Genomic DNA, 26475 nt, shown 5'->3' on the forward strand with positions numbered 1-26475 from the left:
AAATCCAAAACAAATTCAAGAAAGCATACAGTATTATATAGAGCCCTTATTGCATGAAACTTCCTTCCAATCCTCACATTGCTCAAATAAACAGCAAACCTGGTTTCAAAAAAACAAATAAAGCAACACCTCACGACTCAACGCTTCTCCCCTATTTGACCTAGATGGTTTGTGTGTATGCATTGATATATCGGCTACGTGTGCCTTTAAAAAAATGTATATAGTTCTGACCTTGAGCTGTTCTTGTCTACTAATGTTCTGTATTATGTCATGTTTCATATTTTGTGTGGACCCCAGGAAGAGTAGCTGCTGCTTTTGCAACACCTAACGGGGATCCTAATAAAATACCAAAAATACCAAATCTGTTATTAGCTAGCTTGCTAGCTAGTTAGCTAGCTAATTTGACCTGGTTCATCAATCAATGTAGTTTATCATGTCTGTCAGCAGCCATCGTAATTAAACAATCTTAAAAACAATGTTAAAAAGGGGATAAGGTTAGCTAACGTCACTAGGTAGGCTTATGTTGGTTGAATATTCGGTCTTCTTACCACTATGTTTGGACAACTGTACAAAGTTTCTACCGGAAGCTTGCAAAGTTAACATCAGCTGACAGTACATCGGCAAATGCGCCCTTCTGCTTGACAGGCAGAGCCCACAAAGGACGGGAAATTAACCTAAACCCCTCAAACCTGTCAGGCACATATACACTGAACAAAAATATAAACGCAACATGTAAAGTGTTGGTCCCATTTTTCATGAGCTGAAATAAAAGATCCCAGAAATGCTCCATATGCACAAAAACATTATTTCTCTCCAATTCTGGGCACATATTGTTTTTCTCCTATGCCAAGATATTCCATCAATTTAACAGGTGTGGAATATCAAGAAGCTGACTAAACAGCATGGTAATTACACAGGTGCACCTTGTGCTGGGGACAATAAAGGGCCACTCTATGTGTAGTTGTCACTCAATACAATGCCACAGATGTCTCAAGTTTGAGGGAGCGTGCAATTGGCATGCTGACTGCAGGAATGTCTACCAGAGCTGTTGCCAGAGAATTAAATGTTCATTTCTCTACCATAAGCCACCTTCAATGTAAATTTAGAGAATTTTTTAGTAGGTTCAACCAGCCTCACAACCACAAACCACATGTATGGCGTCGTGTGGGCGAGCAGTTTGCTGATGTGCCCCATGATGGTGGTGGGGATATAGTATTAGCAGACACAAGCTACAGACAACAAACACAATTTCATTTTTTCGATGGCAGGTTGAATGCACAAAAATACTGTGGTGAGATCCTGGGGCCCATTGTGAGGTACATTTTTTAAATTAACTGTATTCCCAGTCATGTGAAATCCATAGATTAGGGCCTAATGTATTTATTTCAAATGACTCATATGAACTGCAACTCGGTAAAAACAATGAAATTGTTGCATGTTGCGTTTATATCACAGAAGTATCAAATTAACGGTGGCCAATATTGAGAGATATCGTGAGGCAACCCTCACATATCTGAAATGACATGATCAATTGATGTTTACTGATCATAAAAAGCATGCAGTTACTTGCTGTATAACTCTAATTGAGCTAAACGTGTGTTATGGTTTTCCATGGAAAAATCGGAAATGTGTAGTTCTGACAATGCTCTTCTAGATGTGATGATATTACAACCAAATAATTCACATTTATTTAAAGATGCACTATGTAGAAATCTCTCAATTTCCTGATTGCTAAAATTCTAATAGTTCGCCTAATTTCAGTTTGTGACCAAATCAGCAGATAATCATACCACCTAAACGCTGTGAAATATACTTTCCATAACCAAAAATATACTTTTTTTTCAGCTGTTTTAAACTGGTGTATAAAACAGATAGCAAAAGAGGCAAAAACGAAATTTAACAACGGAAAGAATAGAAATATTGCATATTGATCAGAACTACCTCTCCTTAGACTTGCTTTCAATAAGTGACAGATCTATAACTTATTTATAAATATGTGAATATGGTGGTGACGCCCAAAAGGTTACATATTGCAGCTTTAACAATCCCTTAAAGGAATGGTTCATCCGTTTTGAATGTTATACTGTTGTTGTGCATCTCCGAGTGATGTTCTATTGAATCGCTGGGTCATTGCATGTTTTCATGTATATCTGAAGTATTCAAGCAGGCAGACATCTGGCCGGTATGAAGCAGCGGCGTGATAAAGTCGCTCTCACTACCCTGAAAGTTAATAGGAATGCGGCTTTTAGATCCTAAAACGCATTATCATACATGTCAGAATTCAATAATAGCCATGTCATAAATCGTTGATCATATTTTTGCGACATTCCTACCTCGAGGAATTTCTAATTTAACAGTGTGTCTAGCACGTTTCCTATTTGCCTGCCTCTTTAGGCCAAGGGGCATGGTGCCGTTGCCAGCGATATTATAGAAAGGAATCCAGATTGTCAACCGAATCGCGTTCACGTTGACATGCAGTTGCTAAATTAATCGTGACGCAATCCCATCTCAAAGTCAGTGTATATGTCGCGAAACGTCCCCATTTTCCCTCGAACGTATGTAAATGTCACGATTCCAGAGCTATACAGTACTACAGATAGCAAGTTAATTATCCCACATCCCGGAAAATATTTATAATGTTGTACTTCTTGTTGACGAAATTCGGGCTAATGTTGTTTTTTTGATCTAGCGCCTGTAGTATCTGGGATCTACATCTGTTTATATTAGTTACTGTGCTGTTACTAAGCAGTAATACATTACGGCAGTGTTACGTTACTACACCTAATAGGAACTGCACATGCGCACTGGGAGTGCCGGGAACTGTAGAGCACGAGCGGTTTCAACTAAACGAAAACTAACTGTACTCCCGTCTCCTGCCTGGTCATTTCTCCACAACACAAATATTACAGTGGCGACGACGTGATTAAACTACATAAACGGACATTGCTTGAAGGGAAGAATGTTGCGTGAGTAATGAAACTCAAAATAATTATGTAATTCGTCAGTTATTTTTTTTATTTTCTTTCGCCAGTAGAGAAGGCTAAGCACTGCTAGTACTGCTAGTACAGTATTCAGGAGCTGCAAAGTCGCAAGACTATTGGAGTCCAGAATAGCGACACTGCCCTCTGGTGGTAAAAAAAAAACTGTCTCATTGAACGCATTGAAATTAGGCGATCTCAGTGGAGAAATATTGGCAAGAAAAAAAAGGAAGAAGGAACGTAACACGGTGTGTACATTATTACAAATGAGTGCAGTGAATGAAGTAATTGCAGAAACTTCTGAAGTGAAGAATTAGATGAAAATTAAGGAATAAGGAAACTGAACAATTAACTGTGAAAATGGCAACCATTGGTCGAGTACCAGAGTTTGAGGCTACAAAAGAGGATTTTGATTCCTATTTGGAGCTTTTTGAGCGTTGGCTGGCTGCAAATGAAATCAAAGATGGAAAGAAAACGGGCGTATTTCTCAGTGTTTTGGGTCCAACTGAGTATGGATTGCTGAAAGGTCTCATTGAACCAATGAAAGCAGTGGAGTTGAACTATGCAGAACTGACTGAAACTCTTTCAAGGTATTTCAAGCCTAAGCCAATTCTCATTGCAGAACGTTTCAGATTTTACCAACGTCACCAGAGTCAAGGGGAAACCGTGGCTGACTACATCCTTGCTTTGAAAAGGTTGGCAAGTACATGTGAGTTTGCACGATTTCTTGATGATGCTCTCCGAGACAAGTTTGTATGGGATCTCACAGGTGAAGCATATCACAGAAGGCTCCTGTCAGGTCCTTTAAGAAAGCCTGTGATATAGCACTTGGACTCGAGCTTGCCCACAGGGATACTATTGAGCTATCGGGACATGCAGAATGTCAGAAAGGTGTTCACAAGGTCAGTGATGCACGTGGTGGAAAAAGCTCACAAAAGTCACACTTTTTTCAGTCCCGTCCTCAAGGTTACACAAGAACAAAGCAGCCCACATCTCAAAGGTCTAAGCCAAGTTGCTACAGATGTGGGGGAGATAATCATCAGCACAGTGAATGTTGATTCCAAAATGAAAAGTGACACAATTGTGGAAAGGTTGGACATTTACAGAGAGTGTGTAAGGCCTCACAATGCACAGCAAGAGCGCACAAAGTGTCAGACGCAGCACAAGAAGAGGAAGGTACAACTGAAACAGTAGTGGAACTGTTCACAGTGTACTCAGCTCAACAACTAAAAGATGGAATCTATCTCAACATGGAGTTAGCGGGAAAACCAGTCAAAATGCAGCTGGACACCGGAGCGTCTGTATCTCTGGTTCCAGAAAGACTCTACAAAGAAAAACTGAAAGAGTGCCCTCTTCAGCCTGCGTCCATCCACCTTTCTTCATACACTGGTGACACTATTCCTGTGTTAGGGCAGATCCAGGTACCAGTCCGGTATGAGGGGAAGGAGTGGACGCTACCGCTTGTCATTGTTAAAGGAGAAAAATCAGCCTTGCTAGGCAGAAACTGGCTACAAAAGATCCAAGTTGAACTGGGGAGAACTCTTCAGTCTGAGAAATGACAAACTAGTGAGTCGGGCTACACTCACTAACATGCTGGAGAAGCACAAAGAACGTTTCAAAGATGGCTACGGTGAAATACAAGACTTCACAGCAAAAGTCAGAGTGCAAGAAGGAACCAAGCCTATCTTTCACAAACCACGTCCAGTTCCCTATGCTCTTAAGGAAGCAGTAGAGAAGGAACTGGACCGCCCACATAAGAATAACATAATCACGAAAGTAGCGAGAAGCGACTGGGCCGCTCCGATTGTTGTAGTCCCAAAGAAAGACAAGACCGTCAGAATGTGCGGTGACTACAAGGTCACAGTAAATCGCTGCATACTACCAGAGGAATATCCACTACCAAACGCTGAAGATCTGTTTGCCACTCTGGCTGGTGGGAAGGTTTTCAGTAAGCTGGACCTGGCATTCGCTTATCAGCAACTGAAGCTGGATCCAGAGTCAGAACAGTATCTGACCATCAATACACACAAGGGGCTATTCAGATTCAATCGCTTGGCCTATGGAATCTCGACAGCTCCAGCGATATTCCAACAAACAATGGATAAGATCTTGGACGGTATAGACCATGTTGTGTGCTTCATGGACGACATCCTCGTGTCAGAACCAACCATTGGAGAGCACCTTGTAGTGCTGGACAAAGACTGGAGAAATACGGAGTGAGAATGAAACGCAGCAAGTGTGAGTTCCTCCAGGACTCAGTGGAGTATCTCGGATACAAGATTGATGCACAAGGCCTGCACCCAAACAACAGCAATGTGGAAGCAATCGTAAACGCACTAGCACCCACAAATATCTCAGAGCTGAGGTCATTTTTGGGGCTCCTGAACTATTACGGAAAGTTTGTGGCAAACTTGTCCACATTGTTGCATCCGCTTCACCAACTGCTGCAGGCCGATACAAAGTGGAATTTGTCCCCACAATGCGAAGAAGCATTCAAGACCTGCAAACAGCGTCTGCTAAAGAGCAAGTGGCTTGCCCACTATAACACAGAGATGAAGCTGAGGCTCACGTGTGATCCATCTCCATACGGAGTAGGAGCCGTCATCTCACATGTTCTACCGTCAGGTGAAGAACACCCTATTGCATTTGCATCACGGACTCTGTCACCAAGTGAGAAAAATTATGCTCAAATTGAGAAGGAAGCCCTGAGCATAATATTCGGAGTGAAGAAGTTTCACAAATACCTCTACGGAAGGAAGTTCCAACTGCTGACAGATCACAAACCTCTGTTGGCCATCCTTGGACCAAAATCAGCTATACCAACCCTTGCTGCACTTCGAATGCAATGTTGGGCACTGTTATTGTTAGCCTACGACTACGAGATTGAGTACAGACGATCCAGTGATCACGCAAATGCCAATGCACTATCGAGACTACCGTGCAATAGTGACTCTGACAGTGAAGATGATAGAGCAGTCTTCCAGATCTCTCTCATTGATGAACTGCCCATATCTGCTTCTAACATAGCAGAGGAAACAAGGAAAAACCCAGTGCTTTCCAAAGTCTTGGACTTAACATTAGGTGGTTGGCCAACCTTCGTAAATGACGATAAACCTTGGTCCATTCATTGACAAGAAAGACCAGTTGTGGTACCTCACAAATTCCAGAGGAGACTGCTATCTGACCTGCACGAGGGACATCCAGGGATCACTCGAATGAAAGCACTCGCTCGCAGTTATCTGTGGTGGCCTGGACTGGATCAGGACATTCAACAGCATGTAGGCCACTGCTCACCTTGTGAAGCTGTTCGCAACAAGCCTGCTGCTGCACCTCTTCATCCATGGTCCTGGGCTGCTACACCTTGGGAACGCATCCATGTGGATTACGCCGAAATTGACAAGCAACATTTCCTTGTTGTCGTCGATGTCCATTCCAAGTGGATGGAAGTGTTCCCTACTCAACTGACCACAGCTGAGAAGACCATCAATCTTCTCAGACACCTGTTTGCATCCTTTGGACTAGTCAAGGAGCTCGTATCGGACAATGGCCCTCCGTTCACGTCAAGCGATTTTGAAATGTTTCTCAAGAACAACGGAGTAAGGCACCACCTTACCATCCGGCATCAAATGGAGCAGCGGAGAGAGCCGTGCAAACCTTTAACTTCTTGCGTCGAGCAATCCCGGATCCGGGATCCTATTTATAGCCTCAAGCTCATTAGCATAACGCAACGTTAACTATTCATGAAAATCGCAAATGAAATTAAATAAATATATTTGCTCTCAAGCTTAGACTTTTGTTAACAACACTGTCATCTCAGATTTTCAAAATATGCTTTTCAACCATAGCTAAACAAGCATTTGTGTAAGAGTATTGATAGCTAGCATAGCTATAAGCCTAGAATTCAGCCAGCAACATTTTCACAAAAACAAGAAAATCAATCAAATAAAATCATTTACCTTTGAAGAACTTCAGATGTTTTCAATGAGGAGACTCTCAGTTAGATAGCAAATGTTCAGTTTTTCAAAAAAATATTATTTGTGTATGACAAATCGCTCCGTTTTGTTCACGTTTGGCTATGAAAAAAACCTGTATCCAGTTATAGCCTCAAGCTCATTAGCATAACATAACGTTAACTATTTATGAAAATCGCAATGAAATGAAATGAATGTGCTAGCTCTCAAGCTTAGCCTTTTCTTAACAACACTGTCATCTCAGATTTTCAAAATATGCTTTTGAACCATAGCAAAACAAGCATTTGTGTAAGAGTATTGATATCTAGCGTAGCATTTAGCGTAGCATTTAGCGGGCAACATTTGCACAAAAACCAGAAAAGGATTCAAATAAAATCATTTACCTTTGAAGAACTTCGGATGTTTTCAATGAGGAGACTCTCAGTTACATAGCAAATGTTCAGTTTTTCCTGAAAGATTCTTTGCGTAGGAGAAATCCCTCCATTTTGTACATCACGTTTGGGTACCAAAAAAACAACGAAAATTCAGTCATCAAAACGGCGAACTGTTTTCCAAATTAACTCCATAATATCGACTGAAACACGGCAAATGCTGTTTAGAATCAATCCTCAATGTGTTTTCCACATATCTCTTCATTGATATATGTTTGTGGTAGTCTACTTTCTCCGGTGCATCGCTTGGAAAAAGACGTGCAGTTGAAGATGACGCATCAATTTCGACGGAGGACACCGGCGGACACCTGGCAAATGTAGTCTCTTATGGTCAATCTTCCAATGATATGCCTACAAATACGTCACAATGCTGCAGACACCTTGGGGAAACGATAGATCGGGCAGGCTCATTCCTTGCGCATTCACAGCCATATAAAGAGACAATGAAAAACAGAGCCTCAAAAATCCTGCTCATTTCCTGGTTGAAGTTTCATCTTGGTTTCACCTGTAGCATCAGTTCTGGGGCACTCACATACAATATCTTTGCAGTTTTGGAAACATCAGTGTCCTCTTTCCAAAGCTGTCAATTATATACATAGTCGAGCATCTTTTTGTGACAAAATATTGGGCTTAAAAAGGGCACGTTTTTTTATCCAATAATGAAATAGCGCCCCCATAGATGTAACAGGTTAAGAAGGCCTGGACTAGACTCCAGGTGCAGTCTGTGCCCATCCACCAAAGGCTTCCCCGGTTCCTGTTTACTTACCGTAACACACCACACACAGTAACGAATGTACACCAGCTGAACTGTTTCTGAAACGCCAACCACGTACCCGCCTGACATTGTTGAAACCAGACTTGTCAAGCACTGTGGCAAAGCACCAGCTACAGCAGAAGAAAGCTCATGACAGACACTCAAAGACTGTCTGAGAATTCAAAGAGGAAGAGAGGGTGATGGTACGTGATTTCAGACACCCTAAGCGCCTGTGGAACTCAGGTGTGATCTTGCAACGCAGAGGACCTTTGACTTACCAAGTCCAAATTGGTCATCGACAGGTCAACGTTCATGTGGATCATCTGCTACGGTCCAATGCCCCAGCAGAGACATGCCGAGAGAACAAGAACAATAACGACCCCCAGGACTATTCTCCTGACTGTGGACGTACGGGAGAGACAGAGCCTGACCTTCCACCCGAAACTGGCCCACCACAGGAAGCCCAGGAGGAGCGGAGATATCCTATTCGACAGCGAAGGGCACCTCAAAAGCTTGACCTGTGAGTTGAGCTGGTTAAGGGGGTAACGGACAGTAAAACAAACACTTTAATATCTCCCAGATAAAAGGAAAGAAAAAGGACATTATCTGGGTTAGTTATTAGGACACAAACTCCATCTTCGGGGCAGAATAATCCCCTGGATTTGTGCTGGGCTCTGAAAAGTCTGCTTCAACCCAGTAGTTGAAAAATGTTTAAGAATGCATTGTTCAGATATTGCATTAGTAGTTACCTAACATATTTACCTTGTTCTCTGGGAGTTAAACACTATGGGGGAGGAGTGTAGTATCTGGGATCTACATCTGTTTATATTAGTTGTGCTGTGCTGTTACTAAGCAGTAATGCATTACGGCAGTGTTACGTTACTACACCTAATAGGAAATGCACATGCCCACTGGGGTGCCGGGAACTGTAGAGCACGAGGGGTTTCGACTAAACGAAAACTAACTGTACGCCTGGTCATTTCTCCACAACACAAATATTACAGCGCCCAAAAGACTCCCATTCGGAACTTGGAGAGCACGTTTCATTAAACGTAGAATGGGAAACGTTTCCCATCTCCTCAAAAGTATATCTGCAGTTGCGAATGTTGAGATTGCAACTCGAGTGACATTGATCTGCAGGTTGAACATGGTGAGATTGTAGACCCTTACATTGATAGTGCAGTTTGTTTAAGCTATTTTAGAGCCAACTAGCTACGTTACATGCTGATATTGTCTTAGGGGTTGTGTTTGGCAACGCTTGCTTGCGAGCTAGCAAGCCAGCCCACAGAGAGAGCTTTGTATTGTCGATTTGAGTTGCAACTGATTTCCACAACGATTTTCCATGTTGCTACCAACCTTACAGCCAAAATTAAACATTTGTTCACACAAAAAGATTCTCACGGGTTATTTGACACTGTAAATTAAAGGACGTTTTTTCCCCTTTAAATTGCATGCAGTCAATGATTGTATTGGTGCTGGGTGTCCCCTCACACACACCAGGCAAATCTAACGCTCAGCACCTTGTGACATTTTAATGATAACGACCTATAGAAATCCCCTATCACACAACTGGTTTCCATCCAATTGGCGACAGACTTATGTGAATATTATAAAACCAATGTAAAGAAAATGTGCATTTTCCCACCAGACTTGTGGATAAAAAGCAGTGCGTGATGACGAATTGCACACATGTACTTTCACTTACGTTTTCATGTACGAAATAAAAAAAAGTTCAATGTGTTCCCATCGCATTTTCAACTGTACCTCTGGTTGTCGTCACAAAAACTGTTGCATTAAATAGCAAATAGGCCTACTCTGATCTTGGCACTTGTGCTCTAGCCAACAGTTTACATATACATTGTGGGTAGGCTAGTCTACATGAGTTTATCATAGATAAGAGCAGACTACTTGTGAAAACTGCAGTCAAGCATCGATAATGTCTCCACAATAAGACCCTCTATATTTACTGGAACGGGGCATCAGGCTCACCACCCTGGGAAGTTATTAATATATTTAATCTATAGCCTAATAAACAGAATGGTTTCCCTGAGTCTTAGTGTGAGGACCACACACACATTATTGCATGACTACAAGTTTAACTTCGATATCATGGTTCTCAATGTTTGTGCATAAAGGCATTTCCACCAGCATTTCTCACATAATTGTTTTTACCCAACAAAAACATCCCACCATGTCAAACAATCAAATTCTGTTACCATTTAAAAAAAATAAAGTTCTAGTTTTCACAGCTGTCATGATTGTTTTATTATGGTACAACATTTACTCGCATGACTTCAACTGAAATGTAATTTTTTAAATGCTGATTCTGTTGCTAAACAGTTTATCACAATAACACAGATGAATCATAATGAGGCACTGGCACCAATAGAGAATAATTTATTCACGAGAACATAACCACAGTGTTCGATGAGTAAATCACAGAGCTGGAACATCAGACCAGGAATGCACAATGGGACATCAGCTGTAATACAGAAAGGGACAAATCATAACACAATGCAGTATTGCAGCTATAACATTGACACATTATTATAAAACCATCCACTCATGGTCCAAGAGCACTGCAGCATTATTTTATCCTCCTTGTTAAGGTTAGCGCCAAAAACACCTGGCTCAACAAATCGTTGAGACCTTGTTTATCAAATTCAAGGACTTATTCAGTAGGCAACAATGTTCTGAAACATTTTAGAAACAGTTGCACACTTACAGGAAAAGTTGAACATTTTGACAAATGTGCTGATTTGTGCCTACAGAACACAACCGAGGTGTGCCAACGTGGGGCTGGCTGGGACAAAAGCCTGCACCCACTGCAGCCCTCCAGGACAAGGAGTGAAGAACACTTGCCTAATAGATAGATGAAATGATGCCTCATTGGTTGCAAAATACTCACAGGGGTTTATTCGCCAGTTGGCCTGACACTTTCAAAAACGCCAGCGTCCCTCATGTTGTTGAACTCCTTTGTGGTGTCATATTGTTTGTAGAAATCGGCATAGGCCTGTTTCCTGGGCTCTGTTACACCATACTGAGAAGACAAAGACAATATTACCTCATCAGAAGGAAGTATTTACTTATGAATACAAAAAAATGCCTGTTGCTGATGATATCCATTCAATGTGACAAATTCCATGATGGACTTTAACCAATCCATTTCAAACTTCTCTCCCCAGGGCTTTTCCTACATAGAAAATGTTAAGGTGGCCACCTTGCTGAAATCCCAGGCCACCTTAAACAAAAACATGATTGTCAGCTGACCTTGAAAGCTGCTGCAGCCACCAATGACAGAGCGAAGGCAATGGGCAAATGGAACCGCAGACGCTTCCCAAGAAGTCCTCGCATTGCAGGCTTAGCCAGAGACATTGTGGAATTCCTGGAATTCAGAAGATAAATGGCACATAATTTACTTGGGTTCAAGTACAACAATGCTGCTTTCAGAAATGTCCTTATATCAAGAAATATATTGGTTGTACTTAAGGTCACACTTAAGTTGATTGTAATAAATTTGCTGTGAGGTGAAAATAAAATCAGGCATTTAGCTGCGTGACCAACATCCAAGTCACATTTGGATCAATCCCAGGTGGTAGTTAGCAGATTCCCCTTCAAAAGAAAGGACACCAATCGGATTGGCAATTCAGAAAAACATGGTTGAATATCTCCATCTGAAGCTGGTGATGCTATTGACATTGGCTAATGTGATCCATATATATTGCATGTAAAATGCCTCTATTTAGAAATAGCTAGCCATACTTTTTCTAATGGGCTATATCAGTCTAGCCAATGTGTGTGCTGGTACAGTATCAAGTGCTACCTTCGTTAACTACTGGCAGCTAGTTATGTCAATAGTTGACTTACTTACCTACCTACCTAACTTAGTGTCACAATTTCAGAGAACCATTAAAACTATCAATGTCATGACTCAAATGTAAAATGTAATGCTAACAAGCTAATTAGCTTAGCTAGCTAACGTAGGTCCTTCTACCCTGGCCATTGGGTAGATGAGCGCTGTCGGCCGCTAATCTTTGTAAAGAAAAGAAAGTCAACATAATTAACTAAATGTTAGCTGCAATTGGCTAGATATATATACACGTGTATTCGGACAGTAAAACTACTACACCCACAACATTGAACAGATAGGTTAGCAAACTTAGTTTGTTGCTAACGGGTAATGTCGACAATTACAAATTGACCATGTAATGGAGAGAATCATAACATTTAAACAACTAAGTATATATTGTCTGTACATGTTTCATAGAAAGCATTTGGTTTCACATTTACTAAATACTTACAAGAAGCACTCACGACCTTCACCAAAATGTGTTAGTGCACCTCTGATGCGTTGATCTTTCGGATTTATGCGGATGGAATATTTATTCTTCTTTAAATTTGTATTGGCGGATCGCAACCAACTGAAAGGCGCATACACCGCCACTTACTGTACTGGAGGTCGGTCGGTTTCCCTATTCATATTCATAGATATGGTAGTGAGAGGAAGCCCACGGGCAGTGGGAGAAGATGGAACCGGAAGATGGATTTGGCCTACATTCTGCAAATGTTCTCATTGATGAAACATTTGATCTGTTCCCAAAACAGACATATGCAGATGTATGCTAGAACGGGCCAATAGGCTAACTCGTGCTTGGCTCTGCCCACTATGACTAATCTGTTCCCATTGGAAACGACAGGCTATCTTGGTTTAGTTATGAAAATCTTTGACGTTGTGGCACAAAAGGGAAAGGGGACGGGTGATGGAAGGAATTGGTCTTGCAGAGGGATTATCTTGGTTTTTACTTGAAACATTAATGGAAACAAAAACTTTTTGGTCTTAATTTAAAGGTTAGGGTTAGGCATATGGTTAGCAGTGTGGTTAAGTTTAAGGTTAAGGCTAGGTATAAAATACAATTTGAGGAAGATTGTAGAAATATGCAGGGTTTGTGGCTGTGGTAACTAGTGAAGACCGACAATCTTGCAGAAAATACTACGTGGAAAATCCAGTGCTCGAGAAATATCCATCGATGGAAGTATCAGCGCACAAGAATGATCATCAGAGATGCCCTAATGATTCCTGCTTATATTCTTTATGGTACAATAAACTAACATAAAAAAATAAACATGAAATATATCAGTATACCTGATGATGACATTGCTCTTGCACACGGTTTTTTACTGGCATCAATGACTCAAGGTGTATAGACCATAGAGGTATAATATTAATTGGAGACTGTGTCCAAGATATCCGACCTTGTTTTCAAGGTAATTTACTGACGTAGGCATAGGCCGATTCATGAACCTTCTAGATCCGGGTTTCATCCTGTTTATAGCGTCCAACATCCCATGAGCGAGCAGCACGATTAGCTATGTAATCATTACGTCATCCAAAAACATGGCAGATATTGGATGAATATAAAATCTTAATATCGTCCGTGTGAGTGATGAAAAAAAAAATCATTGCCTCCGCGACAATTATTTGAATATTTCAACGGATGTTTTGTGCACAAAGCTAATGTCTTATTAGGAATTTTAAAACTTGACTTCTCTATGTGGCCGTTTAGGGAAATTGAAGCAAAACTGTAAGTGCAGTCTAAACCGTGCTTCTAGACTGGAAACCTGGCCCCTTGGTATAGACCAGCCCCCAGTGTCTGGTCTGGAGAGTGAAATCATGATCAATCTTGCTGCTAGCGGTGCTAAAAGCCCTGTTCAGCCCTAGAAAATATATGTGAATTAATATCGTCAGAATGGCCAACCCCCCAAAATCCACACAGTGAATAATTTAAAAGTTCGCTACAAATAGAGATATTTTTAAAATAGTGATCCATTCTGGCTACTACATTTAGTCACACAGGAAAAAATAAAAATACATGTCACACAGGACCACGGGCTTGCGCCCTCATTGCACGCTTTTTGCATGTGTCGATCAGGCAGGGTGAAAATAACTACATCGACCATGATCCTTTGATATAGTTACGGCCACTTTCACCATGATCCTTAGCGATGTTTTTGGTGCCATTCAACCCCATTCAGCAATATGGCACGTTTCAAATTCAAATACTTCCAGCATCATGCGCCATCAGCGCTATAACTAACTACTGGTTTTAATGTCTTTCAGAGGAGGCTGTTGAGGTGAGGACAGCATATAATTATGGCTGAGATGGAGTAAATGGAATGGCATCAACCACATGGAAATCACATGTTTGATATGTCAGATACCATTTCATTAACTCCATTCCAGCAATTATTATGAGCCGTCCTCCCCTCAGTAGCCTCCACTGATGCCTATGGTATAGATAGTGGAGACTAGTTGAACAATGAGTGGTGATTATTTTTGTAGACTGTGTCAAGTACTGTAAATCTTCAACGTGAAGTTCCATCCTTAAATTACATTTCATAGATTAATTCAGACACTACACTGGTGGCAGCGAAGGTACCCAGCTAGCACATAACATTCTGAGCTTGGTGAGAGCGTGGTTATCCTATAGTTATTTCGCATATAACCTTCCCACAATGTTCTGGGAATGGTGCAGGATACCCAGCTAGCACATACTGAGAACCATATGTACTTCAGCATCAAGTTTCCTCCAGGTTTCCTCATGGTTCTATTTAAAGTAATGTTCTCATTGTTCAGAGAATGTTAAAAAACAATGTTCTTTTGTGGGAATTTCAGTACTTCAGTATAAAAAAAAACAACAAAACCCTGCAAGCTCCTGCACATCATCTCTTTGTTAACAGGGATTGTGTCAATTCAAAACTTGCACAGGACAGTTTACAAAATTGTCCATTTCAATAAATGTTGCCAATTTATTAATTACTACCTTTAGCTAAGATTAGATAGTTAATCCAGAGATTCTAACCTTTGCCTTGATTCGTCAGTCTTGTCTAGATCATTATGACATTTATAGTTCTTTATGATAGCCACATTAGCAGCTAATTAGCATTTCATTTTTTGGGAGGGTAAATACAGGCAAATATATTGATAAAACTCATCTTGTCCGAGAGACTTGTATCAAAAAGTCATGCCAGGGTAAGCCTACACGAAACACAGCCCTTTTTCTAAAGTGTTTCTAAAATCCCCTATGGAAAAATGAATGGTGGAAAAACAATTGGAACCATTTCCCTTCTAGACCGCTAGGTTTTATTGGTATTAAGACTCATACTGTGGTACTCTATAGGGCCTGGCTTTTTGTGCGAGTTCTACCCCACATTTCAATCAACCCAACCTGAGAACGAACTGGCCTGATAATTCCTGGCTGTTCCTGTCCCCAGTCCACCTGGTCATGCTGCTGATCCCATGCTGCTGTTCTGACTGCAGCTGGACCCCTGTCCTGACTTTACTGGGCATGCTACCCTGCTGAAAAGTCATCCGACTTTATAATCTTCAAGTGTTGTGAGTTTTTTGTCGGACATCATCTGTTGTCATTCATCCAGCATGGACAACTTCTATTGACAAAGTATTGGCTCCATCGAAATTCTCGGACACAAAATCCCAATGTGCCGATGGCTTAACAGTGCTGTCACAATGCATATGATGTAGGCCTATGCATTTGTAGGCCAATTAGCTAGCACATTTGGTTCCTTGGAGATTATGGGAACAGATGTTTTTGGTTTTCCATTGGTTCTGGGAACGAAGCCATATGTTTCCTGACCGGTAAAACTGAACATTTTTTTTAAATATTCTGAGAACAGAAATGAAAATTTAGCCTGTTCTGGGAACGTACATTTTTAGATTGCAGGGAGTTTCTGACAACATTTCACTATGGTTCCCTGAAAGTTGTCCATGAAGGTTTTATTAACGTTCTGAGAATTAAAATTCTCTTTGGAGGTTTTTTAATAACTTTCACTGAATGTTTCAATAAGACTTTTAATAACTGTGGTATCCTATGGAACACCGTTTGGGTCTTTGTGTGTCAAGTAACACTATTTGACGCATCAAATAATACTATTTGACGTGTCAAATAATTTGTAAACTATATGCAAATGTTGGCCAATCACTATATGAAAAACTTCTCATTCATCATCACCAACAAACGACTAAGTCATGTCGAACCTTGAAAACATGAGAGACTGCTTTTTAAGTTTTGCCAGCTAAGTTACAACCACACCAGGAGGTTCATGTGGTTCAAAGGTAGGATTAATTCTGGTAGGTTAGGTAATACCTGGCAAAAATCAACATTAACCGGCATAACACAATTACGTTAGCTTGCTAATTATTGCAACAGCTACCGTGGGGTGTGCGAGTATGGGCGGCGTCGATTATGCTGAGTGTCATTATTGTCATTTTTATAACGTTTGCACATGTCAGATTTCAATCGTTCAGGAGACGGAATAATGCTGGAGTCCAAAGGCGGAAAACAGAGAAGAAGAAGCAGGTTGATAACTATGAGGGCTTGCCTGATCGTTAACCCTACCATCCGGCAGCTGAACAGGATAGGTACATTTTCCCTATATCCATGTAGTACATGAGGCAGAGTGCGATGCACAGTGCTTGCTTTGTAAGTAAGCTAGGTGTGACTCTATCTTGTGATTAAACATAGACTTGTTGTAGGTTATTTTACTGATTTAAAGATTATGGACTATTTCCCTGTTTTATATTAGGATACTTTTTATACGATTGAAATAATGTTTCCATATCTCAGTATCTTTAGAGTATCCTGTGAGGGAGATCAAAGTGCCCGATGGTCAGGAGGAGAACAGCTTCTTGAAGGTTTTGGGGGAAACATTCCCCCAGATAAATCCAAATGTAGCGGCCTTTAAGACTGACAGGAGGCTTGTTCCCCTACAAAAAAAGGATTGTTGTCAAGACAACAATTTGTCCAAGGGAGCATGCAGGTAGCCTTGGAGCAGTAAATCAACTCAGTCAACTCAGTTTTAATCAGTCCACCCCCCTAAATCAATACACATCACTATATTTGTCCTTAACACTTATTTTAAATATACATACTGTCTTTAAACCATAACAGGTTCAAATATCGTCTCAACTCTCTTGGGCTGCTCGAAGCATTGGAGAACCACCCGGACAGCTTCCGAGCACTTTTTGTGGACTCCATAGAGCCTCCCACTGCCAGGGATCTGCGGGACCTGTTTAAAGTAACCCATTCCATACCTGGCGGCAACCGGCGGTGTTTGGAGAACGACACCATCTGCCACTGGTTCGACTGGCTGGCTGAGGTGCAAGGTCAAATAGTAAATTGTTCAAGTTTATCGGTAACTCCATGTTATTCCATTTTGTGATTTAAATGTGTATTTTAAATGTTTTGCTGTGTACTCCTCAGATGGAGAATGTAGCGATGGTGTTGGAGTTTGCTACTGGGGCAACGGTGATGCCACCCCTTGAGTTTGAGGACACCACGACCATCGAATTCCTCCACACGGCGCGAGGGCGTCTCGCTGGGCAGCAGAAGAAAAAGTACCCAGAGGCAAACACGTGTGCTGTCACACTAAGGCTCCCTCTCCATAGCACCTACAATGCCTTTAGGGAATTCATGAACTCTGGTATTGTGAATTCGGTGTTGCATAAAAACATTTTTACGATACATAATTGTAGTAAATAAATCTAGTAGCACTAAACTACAGTAGCAATTGAGTGTTTGAAAATGTAACTGCACTTTAACATTTAAGAATGATCTACTTACATCTGTATTGTTTGTACAGTGCATTCGGAACGTATTCAGTCCCCTTGACTTTTTCCACATTTTATTACGTTACAGCCTTATTCAAAAATGGATACAATTTTTTTCCCCCTCATCAATCTACACACAATACCCCATAATGAGAAAGCAAAAAGAGGTTGACATTTTTGCAAATGTATATAAAAAAATGAAATATTACATTTATGACCCTTTACTCAGTACTTTGCTGAAGCACCTTTGGCAGCGATTACACCATAGAGTCTTCTTGGGTATGACGCTACATTTTTATTTATTTAATACATTTTAGAATAAGGCTCTAATGTAACCAAATGTGGAAAAAGTCAAGGGGTCTGAATACTTTCCAAATGCACTGTATTTCCATATTGGCTGTTATTGTTCACTTAATGATCATTAAAATTAAATTATACAATCTATATTGCTTGTCTTGGTGCTAAGGTTTAGTTTTTTTAGAAACACTTTACTGACACTTCACTAATAACTGTCACGCCCTGACCTTAAATATCTTTGTTTATATACACTAGGGTGGGTACTCTAGGGTTTTGTATGTCTAGGGTTTTTTGTATGTCTATGTTGGCCTGATATGGTTCCCAATCAGAGACAGCTGTTTATCGTTGTCTCTGATTGGGGATCATATTTAGGTAGCCTTTTTTCCCCACTTTCTGGTGTGGGATCTTGACTATGTGTAGTTGCCTGTCAGCACTGGTTTGTATAGCGGCACGTTTCGGTTGTGCTTTGTTGTTTTGTTTAGTGAGTTCCAGTTTATTAAAATATGTGGAACTCTACAAACTCTGCGCCTTGGTCTCATCATTACGACAAACGTGACAATAACCAATATCCGTTGCTGATATTGACTGAAATTCTGCTGCCACATTGCAGCCAACTCATCCAAATCTGATAATTTGATGTCCTACATTCAGAACAAATTAACTTCAGCAATTATCATTTAATTAGAACTACATGAAATAAGGCTTAAGTGACAGCTCCACTTCTAGGAACTGCACCTTCGTAGTGACTTATCGACTTTCAAATGCATTGCTCTAAGAACTAGATCCATTAGTCCAAGGAGAGCTACCCTCCTGCAGGTTTTCAATCCAACCCTGTTCCTGGAGAGCTACCCTCCTGTAGGTTTTCAATCCAACCCTGTTCCTGGAGAGCTACCCTCCTGTAGGTTTTCACCTCAACCCTGTTCCTGGAGAGGTATCCTGTAGGTTTTCAATCCAACCTCGGTTGTAACTAACCTCTAACTCATTAAGCAGGTAATGATTAAAATAAGGTGCACTAGATTAGGGTCGGAGTGAACCTACAAGACAGTAGCTCTTCAGGAACAAGGTTAGGAGCCCTGCACTAGTCCATCTTCAACCACATCATTTGAGCTGTCACAATGTGTCAACAATATTATGTTACTAACTGTAATAGGTTGCTATTAATCACAATTATATCAAATGTAACGGGGGCTAACCACTATCTTCATAGTTAATTTTTTTAACCATAGGGCGTTCTCCACACAATTATTTATTTGAACAATTTATAAAAATCCCGATTGGGCATTACAAAAATGTAAGTTCTGTTTTAATAACATCCATTCAGAATGTTTTGTTGTCTTCCCACAGCAGGCACGCTCTGAAGGCTCCAATCCAGTGCTTGCAGTAGGCCTCTTCTGGGTCGTGTTGTACTGAGTGGAAGACAAATATTGTGTCAGCAGATGGAAAGCTGTGCTAAAGCGCCATGGAGCAAAATACAATAACCATCTTATATATTATATGGCCGTATATCTGAACAGTACCTGACTCTCTCCAAATATGACCAGACAGAATCGTACTGGAATGGGGAAGTACTTAACTTTTGTTAAGGCCACCTGTGTCTAAACTCTGGTCCCCATCCGTTTAGAGTTGAAGATGTCTATCTTACCTTTCTAGAGACCAAATCATACAGCGTGTGAAAGAGGGGGAATGATAGTATTATAAAATGTATAAAATAAAAATGAACTGATTCAAAGGAACGAGTGGCGCTGAAGAAATAGCGTCCAATCCCTCATCCTAGTAGGGGAGTATCAGGGGTGTATGTAGTAGGTCAGGTTGGAGTAGGAACGAGTGGCGCTGAAGATATAACTGCCATAACCTTCTGTAGACTGTCAACTCCCAGGCTGCCTCTGGGGCCTTCAAATGGAATGATTGTCCGCAACATTTACATCTGTGTGTTGCTGATGGTGAACTGGATTTGTGGCACAATCCCCCATTCCGACCAATAAAGAGTTGCGGCGCCAGTGGTTGGGGGAGCTGAGGTGGTGGTTGGAGGAGCTGAGGTGGTGGTTGGGGGAGCTGAGGTGGTGGTTGGGGGAGCTGAGGTGGTGGTTGGAGGAGCTGAGGTGGTGGTTTGGGGAGCTGAGGTGGTGGTTGGGGGAGCTGAGGTGGTGGTTGGAGGAGCTGAGGTGGTGGTTGGGGGAGCTGAGGTGGTGGTTGGGGGAGCTGAGGTGGTGGTTGGGGGAGCTGAGTTGGTGGTTGGAGGAGCTGAGGTGGTGGTTGGGGGAGCTGAGGTGGTGGTTGGGCTAGCTGAGGTGGTGTTTGGAGGAGCTGAGGTGGTGGTTGGGGGAGCTGAGGTGGTGGTTGGGGGAGCTGAGGTGGTGGTTGGGGGAGCTGAGGTGGTGGTTGGGGGAGTTGAGGTGGTGGTTGGTGGAGCTGAGGTGGTGGTTGTGGGAGCTGAGGTGGTGGTTGGGGGGCTGAGGTGGTGGTTGGAGGAGCTGAGGTGGTGGTTGGGGGAGCTGAGGCGGTGGTTGGAGGAGCTGAGGTGGAGGTTGGAGGAGCTGAGGTGGTGATTGGAGGAGCTGAGGTGGTGGTTGGAGGAGCTGAGGTGGTGGTTGGAGGAGCTGAGGTGGTGGTTGGGGGAGCTGAGGTGGTGATTGGGGGAGCTGAGGTGGTGGTTGGGGGAGCTGAGGTGGTGGTTGGAGGAGCTGAGGTGGTGGTTGGAGGAGCTGAGGTGGTGGTTGGGGGAGCTGAGGTGGTGGTTGGAGGAGCTGAGGGGGTGGTTGGAGGAGCTGAGGTGATGGTTGGAGGAGCTGAGGTGGTGGTTGGGGGAGCTGAGGTGGTGGTTGGAGGAGCTGAGGGGGTGGTTGGAGGAGCTGAGGTGATGGTTGGAGGAGCTGAGGTGGTGGCTTGAGAGCTGATTGTTCTGATTGGTTCCACTGACTGGCAAACACAGCAAGATCTCTGTTCACCTGTGGCAGGAACACAAAGTGCAGTGCCCACAGGTGCACCTCATTGTTGATGTCGATGATCTGCTCCGTCTCCAAGAAGGTGAACAGGTCATGATAAGCATTGGAGACTCCATGCCAGACGTCCCCCCACAGCCGCTCCATCCTCTGGTTGTGAGTGCTCCTTCCTCTGAGGGCACTTCCCCTCTCACTACCCCTGAACTGCTCCATGAAGGCACAGATACGGTTGTTTTCACCACCCGGTCACATCTCACCTGGGATGGTACTCCGTAGCTGGTGATGGCTGCTTCGAATGACTCCATGACTGTGGCACTCTGGTTGTTGTCAGAGGCCTTCTGAAACACAACAAGTCTGCTGTAATTAATGTTTTTTTCATTGATTGACTTGACACAGGAGACAACACAGGACAAGTAAAATTATACAATCTCAGCCGTTGCCACTCATGCCGTACAAAATGATACAAATGTAACAACTTGCCAACTTGGTAAGGTTCCCGTTGTTGGATGTCATTTGGAGGAACTCCTCTGCAGCAGCAATTAGATTGCTGGCCATCTCTTCATCAATCAAATGACCGCTTGCCCACCGAAGGCTCCGCAACATGGTCTCGAGCCTGAAAAATAGACCGCAGACCAGATGGGTCCAGTGACATTTTATCTGTATGTAGTTAAAAACCCCTAAAGTGTTCTCTTGTCTAAACTGTGCCAACTGAGCCTCCGACCTATGAAGACAACCGTGCATTGATAGGCGATGCAGGTTTAGCTAACATACTTTAGCTACAATCTAGCTTTTTTTTGCAGCTGTTACACCACTCACTCTCAACACCTACGTTAGATAGCTAGCTAACATTAAGTTAATGTTACCTGGCTATTGGTGGTTGAAGTCCATCTCTTCTGTCCGTGAGCAGCAGTCTGGTGCAATCAGAGGTGGTAGATTTACAATTTTCGAGAAATTGGGCAGCCATTGCTAGCTAATTTTACCTCGGAAGAACAGAAGTTAAGTGAATGTCTTTCATCAGTACCTGAGAATTGGGCAGAGTCCAAATTACCTTTATGCAAATGTGATCATCAGTGACAAAATCTATGACTCATAGCATACATATCGTTGCATCGTTGTGACATATTAAATACGAGTGAGAGTGTAATCACTGTGTAATAACTACGTACAAAATTAATTAACGTGTTAAATTATGTGACGTGGAGTCATATTCAGGTCCTAATTGGTAAAGAAGCTTATTTGAAGAATAGTGTTATTTGACGTGTATCTTTTTGATACGCAAAGACCCAAACGGGGTTCCATAGTATCCCGCCCGGGAGGTCTACCCCAGGGGTTGGTGATAGAGGTGCAGCGACGTTGGCTCCCTCTGCTGGGAGTACACGGGCTGGGCACCCCGACGCTGATGGCCCCAAGTAGAGGGCAGAGGGTCAACCAGCCGTGCATGCCACATAAAGGGAGCACCATGGCACCCACAAGGAGGACAGAGAGAGCGGCAAAGGAGTGAGCCTATGGAAGGGAATGAAGCTCACAGAGCCGTATCTGTGAAGGGCTGAGCCAAACTTAGGTTATTTTGTTATGTTTCTTTTGTTCCCTAGTAAAGTTGTGTTTTCTGACTAGAACCTCTCTGTGTTCATCTGTGCACGCTCAACCCAACACCCCACGGTTTACCACATAACACTGTTTGGGTTAACTGTTTTAAACTCGAAGCACAACAGATAGGACACATGGAAATTCATTTGCTGAGGCGTTAATCAGGAAAACACATTTATCTTTTTATTGTGGCACAGCATCAGTGAGATTCGACCTGATCTTCTGTTCTCTATCCATTAAATCTTGTCCACTGCGCCACCAGGATGGATCTAGCATGCCATGTTTTTTTAAAACTCATACAAAGCAGGTAATTTTAGTCTATTCTAACAGACCCCACTTCAAAAGCAAAAAAGCACTAATTAAGATCAGTTGTGGCCAATTAGTGGGCGCAACCAACACCTGAACACACTTAGCAAGTTAGAGGAAAGATAGTTTTATTGACACTGAGAACGGAATGATTAGGTTTTCAAATAACATTCTTAGATGTTCTTTGAACATTTGAAGTGTTGTATTTTCTATGGAAAGTTTTAATGTTTAAATAAACCATGAGAAAACCTGCAGAAAATGTTATGCTGAAGTACTGAAATTCACAGATGTATTTTTCTTAAAAGGTACCACGCATTCTTCCTATTTCCCCAAATAAAAATAGCTTTTGAATGAACATCACCCATAATAATTTTCCACTATTTTAATGCTCAGAATTTAAGACATTTTACCTTTTTTCCTCATCTCTAACTATCAGGAATCCTGAAAGAACAGCTCGCCTTGACGGATGGCTCTTTGAAACACCAGTGAAACAATGGGCCACGTCATTCTGAGTCTAAATAGTATCCAAAATGCTCTCATGGTCAACAGAGCTGATCATGGCCTCTTGGATATCAGACAAACAGCAGCAATACGCAATACAATAAGTGCATTTCTATTGTTTTGTAACTATTTACAGAATAAAGTTCACTGATACACTTCACAAGAATTAGCAAAGCCAGAATCAACTTAGAAGCTTAGACATAAGGGAATGTACATGAAAACAGAATACAATTTTTTATTTTACTAGGCAGTTAAGAACAAATTCTTATTTTCTATGATGGCTGAGGAACAGTGGGTTAACTGCTTGTTCAGAGACAGAACAACAGATTTGTACCTTGTCAGCTCTGGGATTTGAACTTGCCCAATGCTCTAACCACTAGGCTACCCTGCCACCCCCACAATAAGTGTATGGACAATTTATTGGTGACTCTGCATTAGCATTATAAATGACAATATGTTCAGAATTGTATGTTTTGACCCAACATTTATTTGATCATTTACAATAGGCCAGCATAGCCAAAATATCAATCAACATGAACACTCATGCAAAATAAAGGTTAGAAATAATGGTGAAACATAATTTAACATAAAAAATTATTAGAGCCTTATGACATGGTTTGGTTTGGAAAGCTTTTTTCGCCTGGTCACATACAGCTGATGTGTTGTTCATTGAAGTCCACAAACAAAGAGAAAAGGTGAGAGGAGGAGAGTGCATAGATGCAAGAAGAAATACAACGTGGCTGCTATGAAAGTGAACTGTGTTTGAGTGATCAGGGGTGTATTCATTCCCACCAATTCTGTTGAAAAACGTTTCTTAAACGGAAGAAAACGAAACGAGGATAAAAAAAATACCTGAATTTGTCCCATAGAAACTCTCATTTGCAACTGTTGGACTAATGATTACACCCTAGATAAGCTAGATGCAGGCACGAGTATGAAAGGCTGTATTGAATGTGTCACTGTCTGTCCATGTGTATTACGACTCCTACCGAAGGTGGCTCCCCTTCCTGTTCAGGTGGCGCTCGGCGGTCGTCATCATCAGCCTACTAGCTGCCACTGATCCCTTTTCCCCCTTTTCTGTTTATTAGTTGCACTTGTGTTTAGTTAGGATAAATGGTTGGGCTTTAATTACCAACCGGCCCTCCTGCTTGTTGTGCGGGATTATTTTCAGTGTACGGTTATACACGACTGTAGGTCACCATTGTCTGTGTGTGTGTATTTTGCTGTACTGTTTAAAGTTCCCTGTGTTTGGGGCGTTTGTTTGGGTTGGCGTCGTTTCGCCGGTGTGGTGTATTAAAAATAGTGCTACCCTGAACTCTCTGCTTCCTGCGCCTGACTTCTTCCTCCACTACACCCCGGGCGTTACAATGTGTCACTGTCTGTCATCTAAAAATGTGTCTCGACCTGTGTGCTCCTACATTGTAAACTTTCATTCATAGACTACAGGTACAGGGAACATTAGAGTATCATGTCGTAGCCTAAACCTATCGATGTTACATTGAACTGGGTGAATGGAATATGAATAACAGTCATCCAACGTGCTGTAATAGAAATAAGGCCATGCTCATGACAAAACAATTCGTCCTCCTACTGGCAGTAATATTACCTTTTGTAAAGCCTGGTAAAGACCCTTCATGTGCTGATTGTTAAACTGATGGAAATGATGATTGTCATATTTCCTGGAACTAAAAAAGCACATTTTAATTGAACCTTTATTTAACTAGGCAAGTCAATTCTTATTTACAATGACGGATTCAAAAAAATAAAAACAAATAAAAACAAACAAAAAATCAAAATCAAATTTTATTTGTCACATACACATGGTTAGCAGATGTTAATGCGAGTGTAGCGAAATGCTTGTACTTCCAGTTCCGACAATGCAGTAATAACCAACAAGTAATCTAACTAACAATTCCAAAACTAATTTCTTATACACAGTGTGAGGGGATAAAGAATATGTACATAAAGATATGAATATCTTGAATACTGCAGTGACACCTCTTGCACTGAGATGCAGTGTCTTAGACCACTGCGCCACTCGGGAGCCCCATAGAGGTTTATTGAGTCAATGTCAATGTGGATTCTGTACAGGTAGATCAACTTCAGTGAATTAGTAAGGGTGAGCAATGAAGTTGGAAAACTCTGGTCATGAAAGAAGTAATGGCTACTGTCTTTTTAGACATTGAAAACCTTGTGACACTATGTGGAGAGAAGGCCTACTGATTAAGATGGAAAGACTTGGTATTGGTGGGAGATTATATACCTGGATTTTGGGATTCTTATTTAATCACTCTTTACAAGTTAAAATAGGATCCATTTGATCTGACGCCTATGGAGTTGACAATGGTATTCCTTAAGGCAGTGCTATCAGTCCTATTTTGTTCAACATTATGATTAATAATGTGGTTTCGAATGTAGGTAGGGCTATTGGGGCTTCCCTATATGCTGATAATGGAGCTATTTGGAAGAGGGGAAGGAATGTCTCTCATGTGACCAAATCTATTCAACAAGCTGTAATAGATGTTGAAAGATGGTCGATTGACAGAGGTTATAAATTGTCAGTGGCGAAGTCTTGCTCTATGTTCTTTTAACATTTGAATTTATTAGGGATCCCCATTAGCTGCTGATAAAATAGTGAACTATGTTTGTACTGAATGAGCTAAAGAAAAATCATTTAACATCCCTACATCACCACAGCACAAAATCTTCAATACCACCATACAACAATATCTCAATGTGTGCGTATGCATGTGTTTGTACCTTTGTGTGTGTCTCTTCACAGTCCCCGTTGTTCCATAAGGTGTATTTTTACCAGCTTTTTCAATCTCATTATACTGCTTGCATCAGTTACCTGATGTGGAATAGAGTTCCATGTAGTCATGGCTCTAAGTAGTACTGTGCGCCTCCCATAGTCTGTTCTGGGGACTGTGAAGAGACCTGTGGTGACATGTCTTGTTGGGTATGCATGGGTGCCCGAGCTGTGTGCTAGTATTTTAAACGGACAGCTCGATACATTCAGCTTGTCAACACCTCTTACAAACACCTCAACACCTCTTACAAAAACAATTAATGATGAAGTCAATCTC

At 41.7% G+C, this 26475-nt stretch overlaps 2 protein-coding genes across 2 annotated transcripts; one reads left to right on the top strand and one right to left on the bottom strand.

Annotated features, from left to right (window-relative positions):
• Nucleotides 1–2849: 2849 nt before the first annotated feature.
• LOC135539519 (uncharacterized protein K02A2.6-like) lies at nt 2850–6720 on the top strand. The gene has a single exon (XM_064965434.1). It carries the CDS (start codon nt 4569–4571, stop codon nt 5196–5198), a length of 630 nt encoding a protein of 209 aa, XP_064821506.1. The 5' UTR covers nt 2850–4568; the 3' UTR covers nt 5199–6720.
• A 3794-nt stretch (nt 6721–10514) lies between these two features.
• LOC135539520 (cytochrome c oxidase subunit 6C-1) lies at nt 10515–12612 on the bottom strand. The gene is made up of 4 exons (XM_064965435.1): nt 12436–12612; nt 11405–11519; nt 11043–11174; nt 10515–10616 (listed from the first exon to the last, which is right to left on the bottom strand). The coding sequence occupies exons 2-3, from the start codon at nt 11507–11509 to the stop codon at nt 11049–11051; spliced, it is 231 nt and encodes a 76-aa protein (XP_064821507.1). The 5' UTR covers nt 11510–11519; nt 12436–12612; the 3' UTR covers nt 10515–10616; nt 11043–11048.
• Nucleotides 12613–26475: the final 13863 nt, after the last annotated feature.

This window comes from Oncorhynchus masou, chromosome 5 (genome assembly GCF_036934945.1).
Source record: "Oncorhynchus masou masou isolate Uvic2021 chromosome 5, UVic_Omas_1.1, whole genome shotgun sequence".
NCBI classification, from domain to species: Eukaryota; Metazoa; Chordata; class Actinopteri; order Salmoniformes; family Salmonidae; genus Oncorhynchus; species Oncorhynchus masou.

What these genes read in the sequence shown, in the direction of transcription:
- LOC135539519 (XM_064965434.1), top strand. Translation starts at nt 4,569, where the DNA reads ATGCTGGAGAAGCACAAAGAACGTTTCAAAGATGGCTACGGTGAAATA.
- LOC135539520 (XM_064965435.1), bottom strand. Translation starts at nt 11,509, where the DNA reads ATGTCTCTGGCTAAGCCTGCAATGCGAGGACTTCTTGGGAAGCGTCTG. An exon ending in TGGCTGCAGCAGCTTTCAAG is followed by an intron (nt 11,175 to 11,404) that starts GTCAGCTGACAA and finishes TTGTCTTCTCAG; the next exon opens with TATGGTGTAACAGAGCCCAG.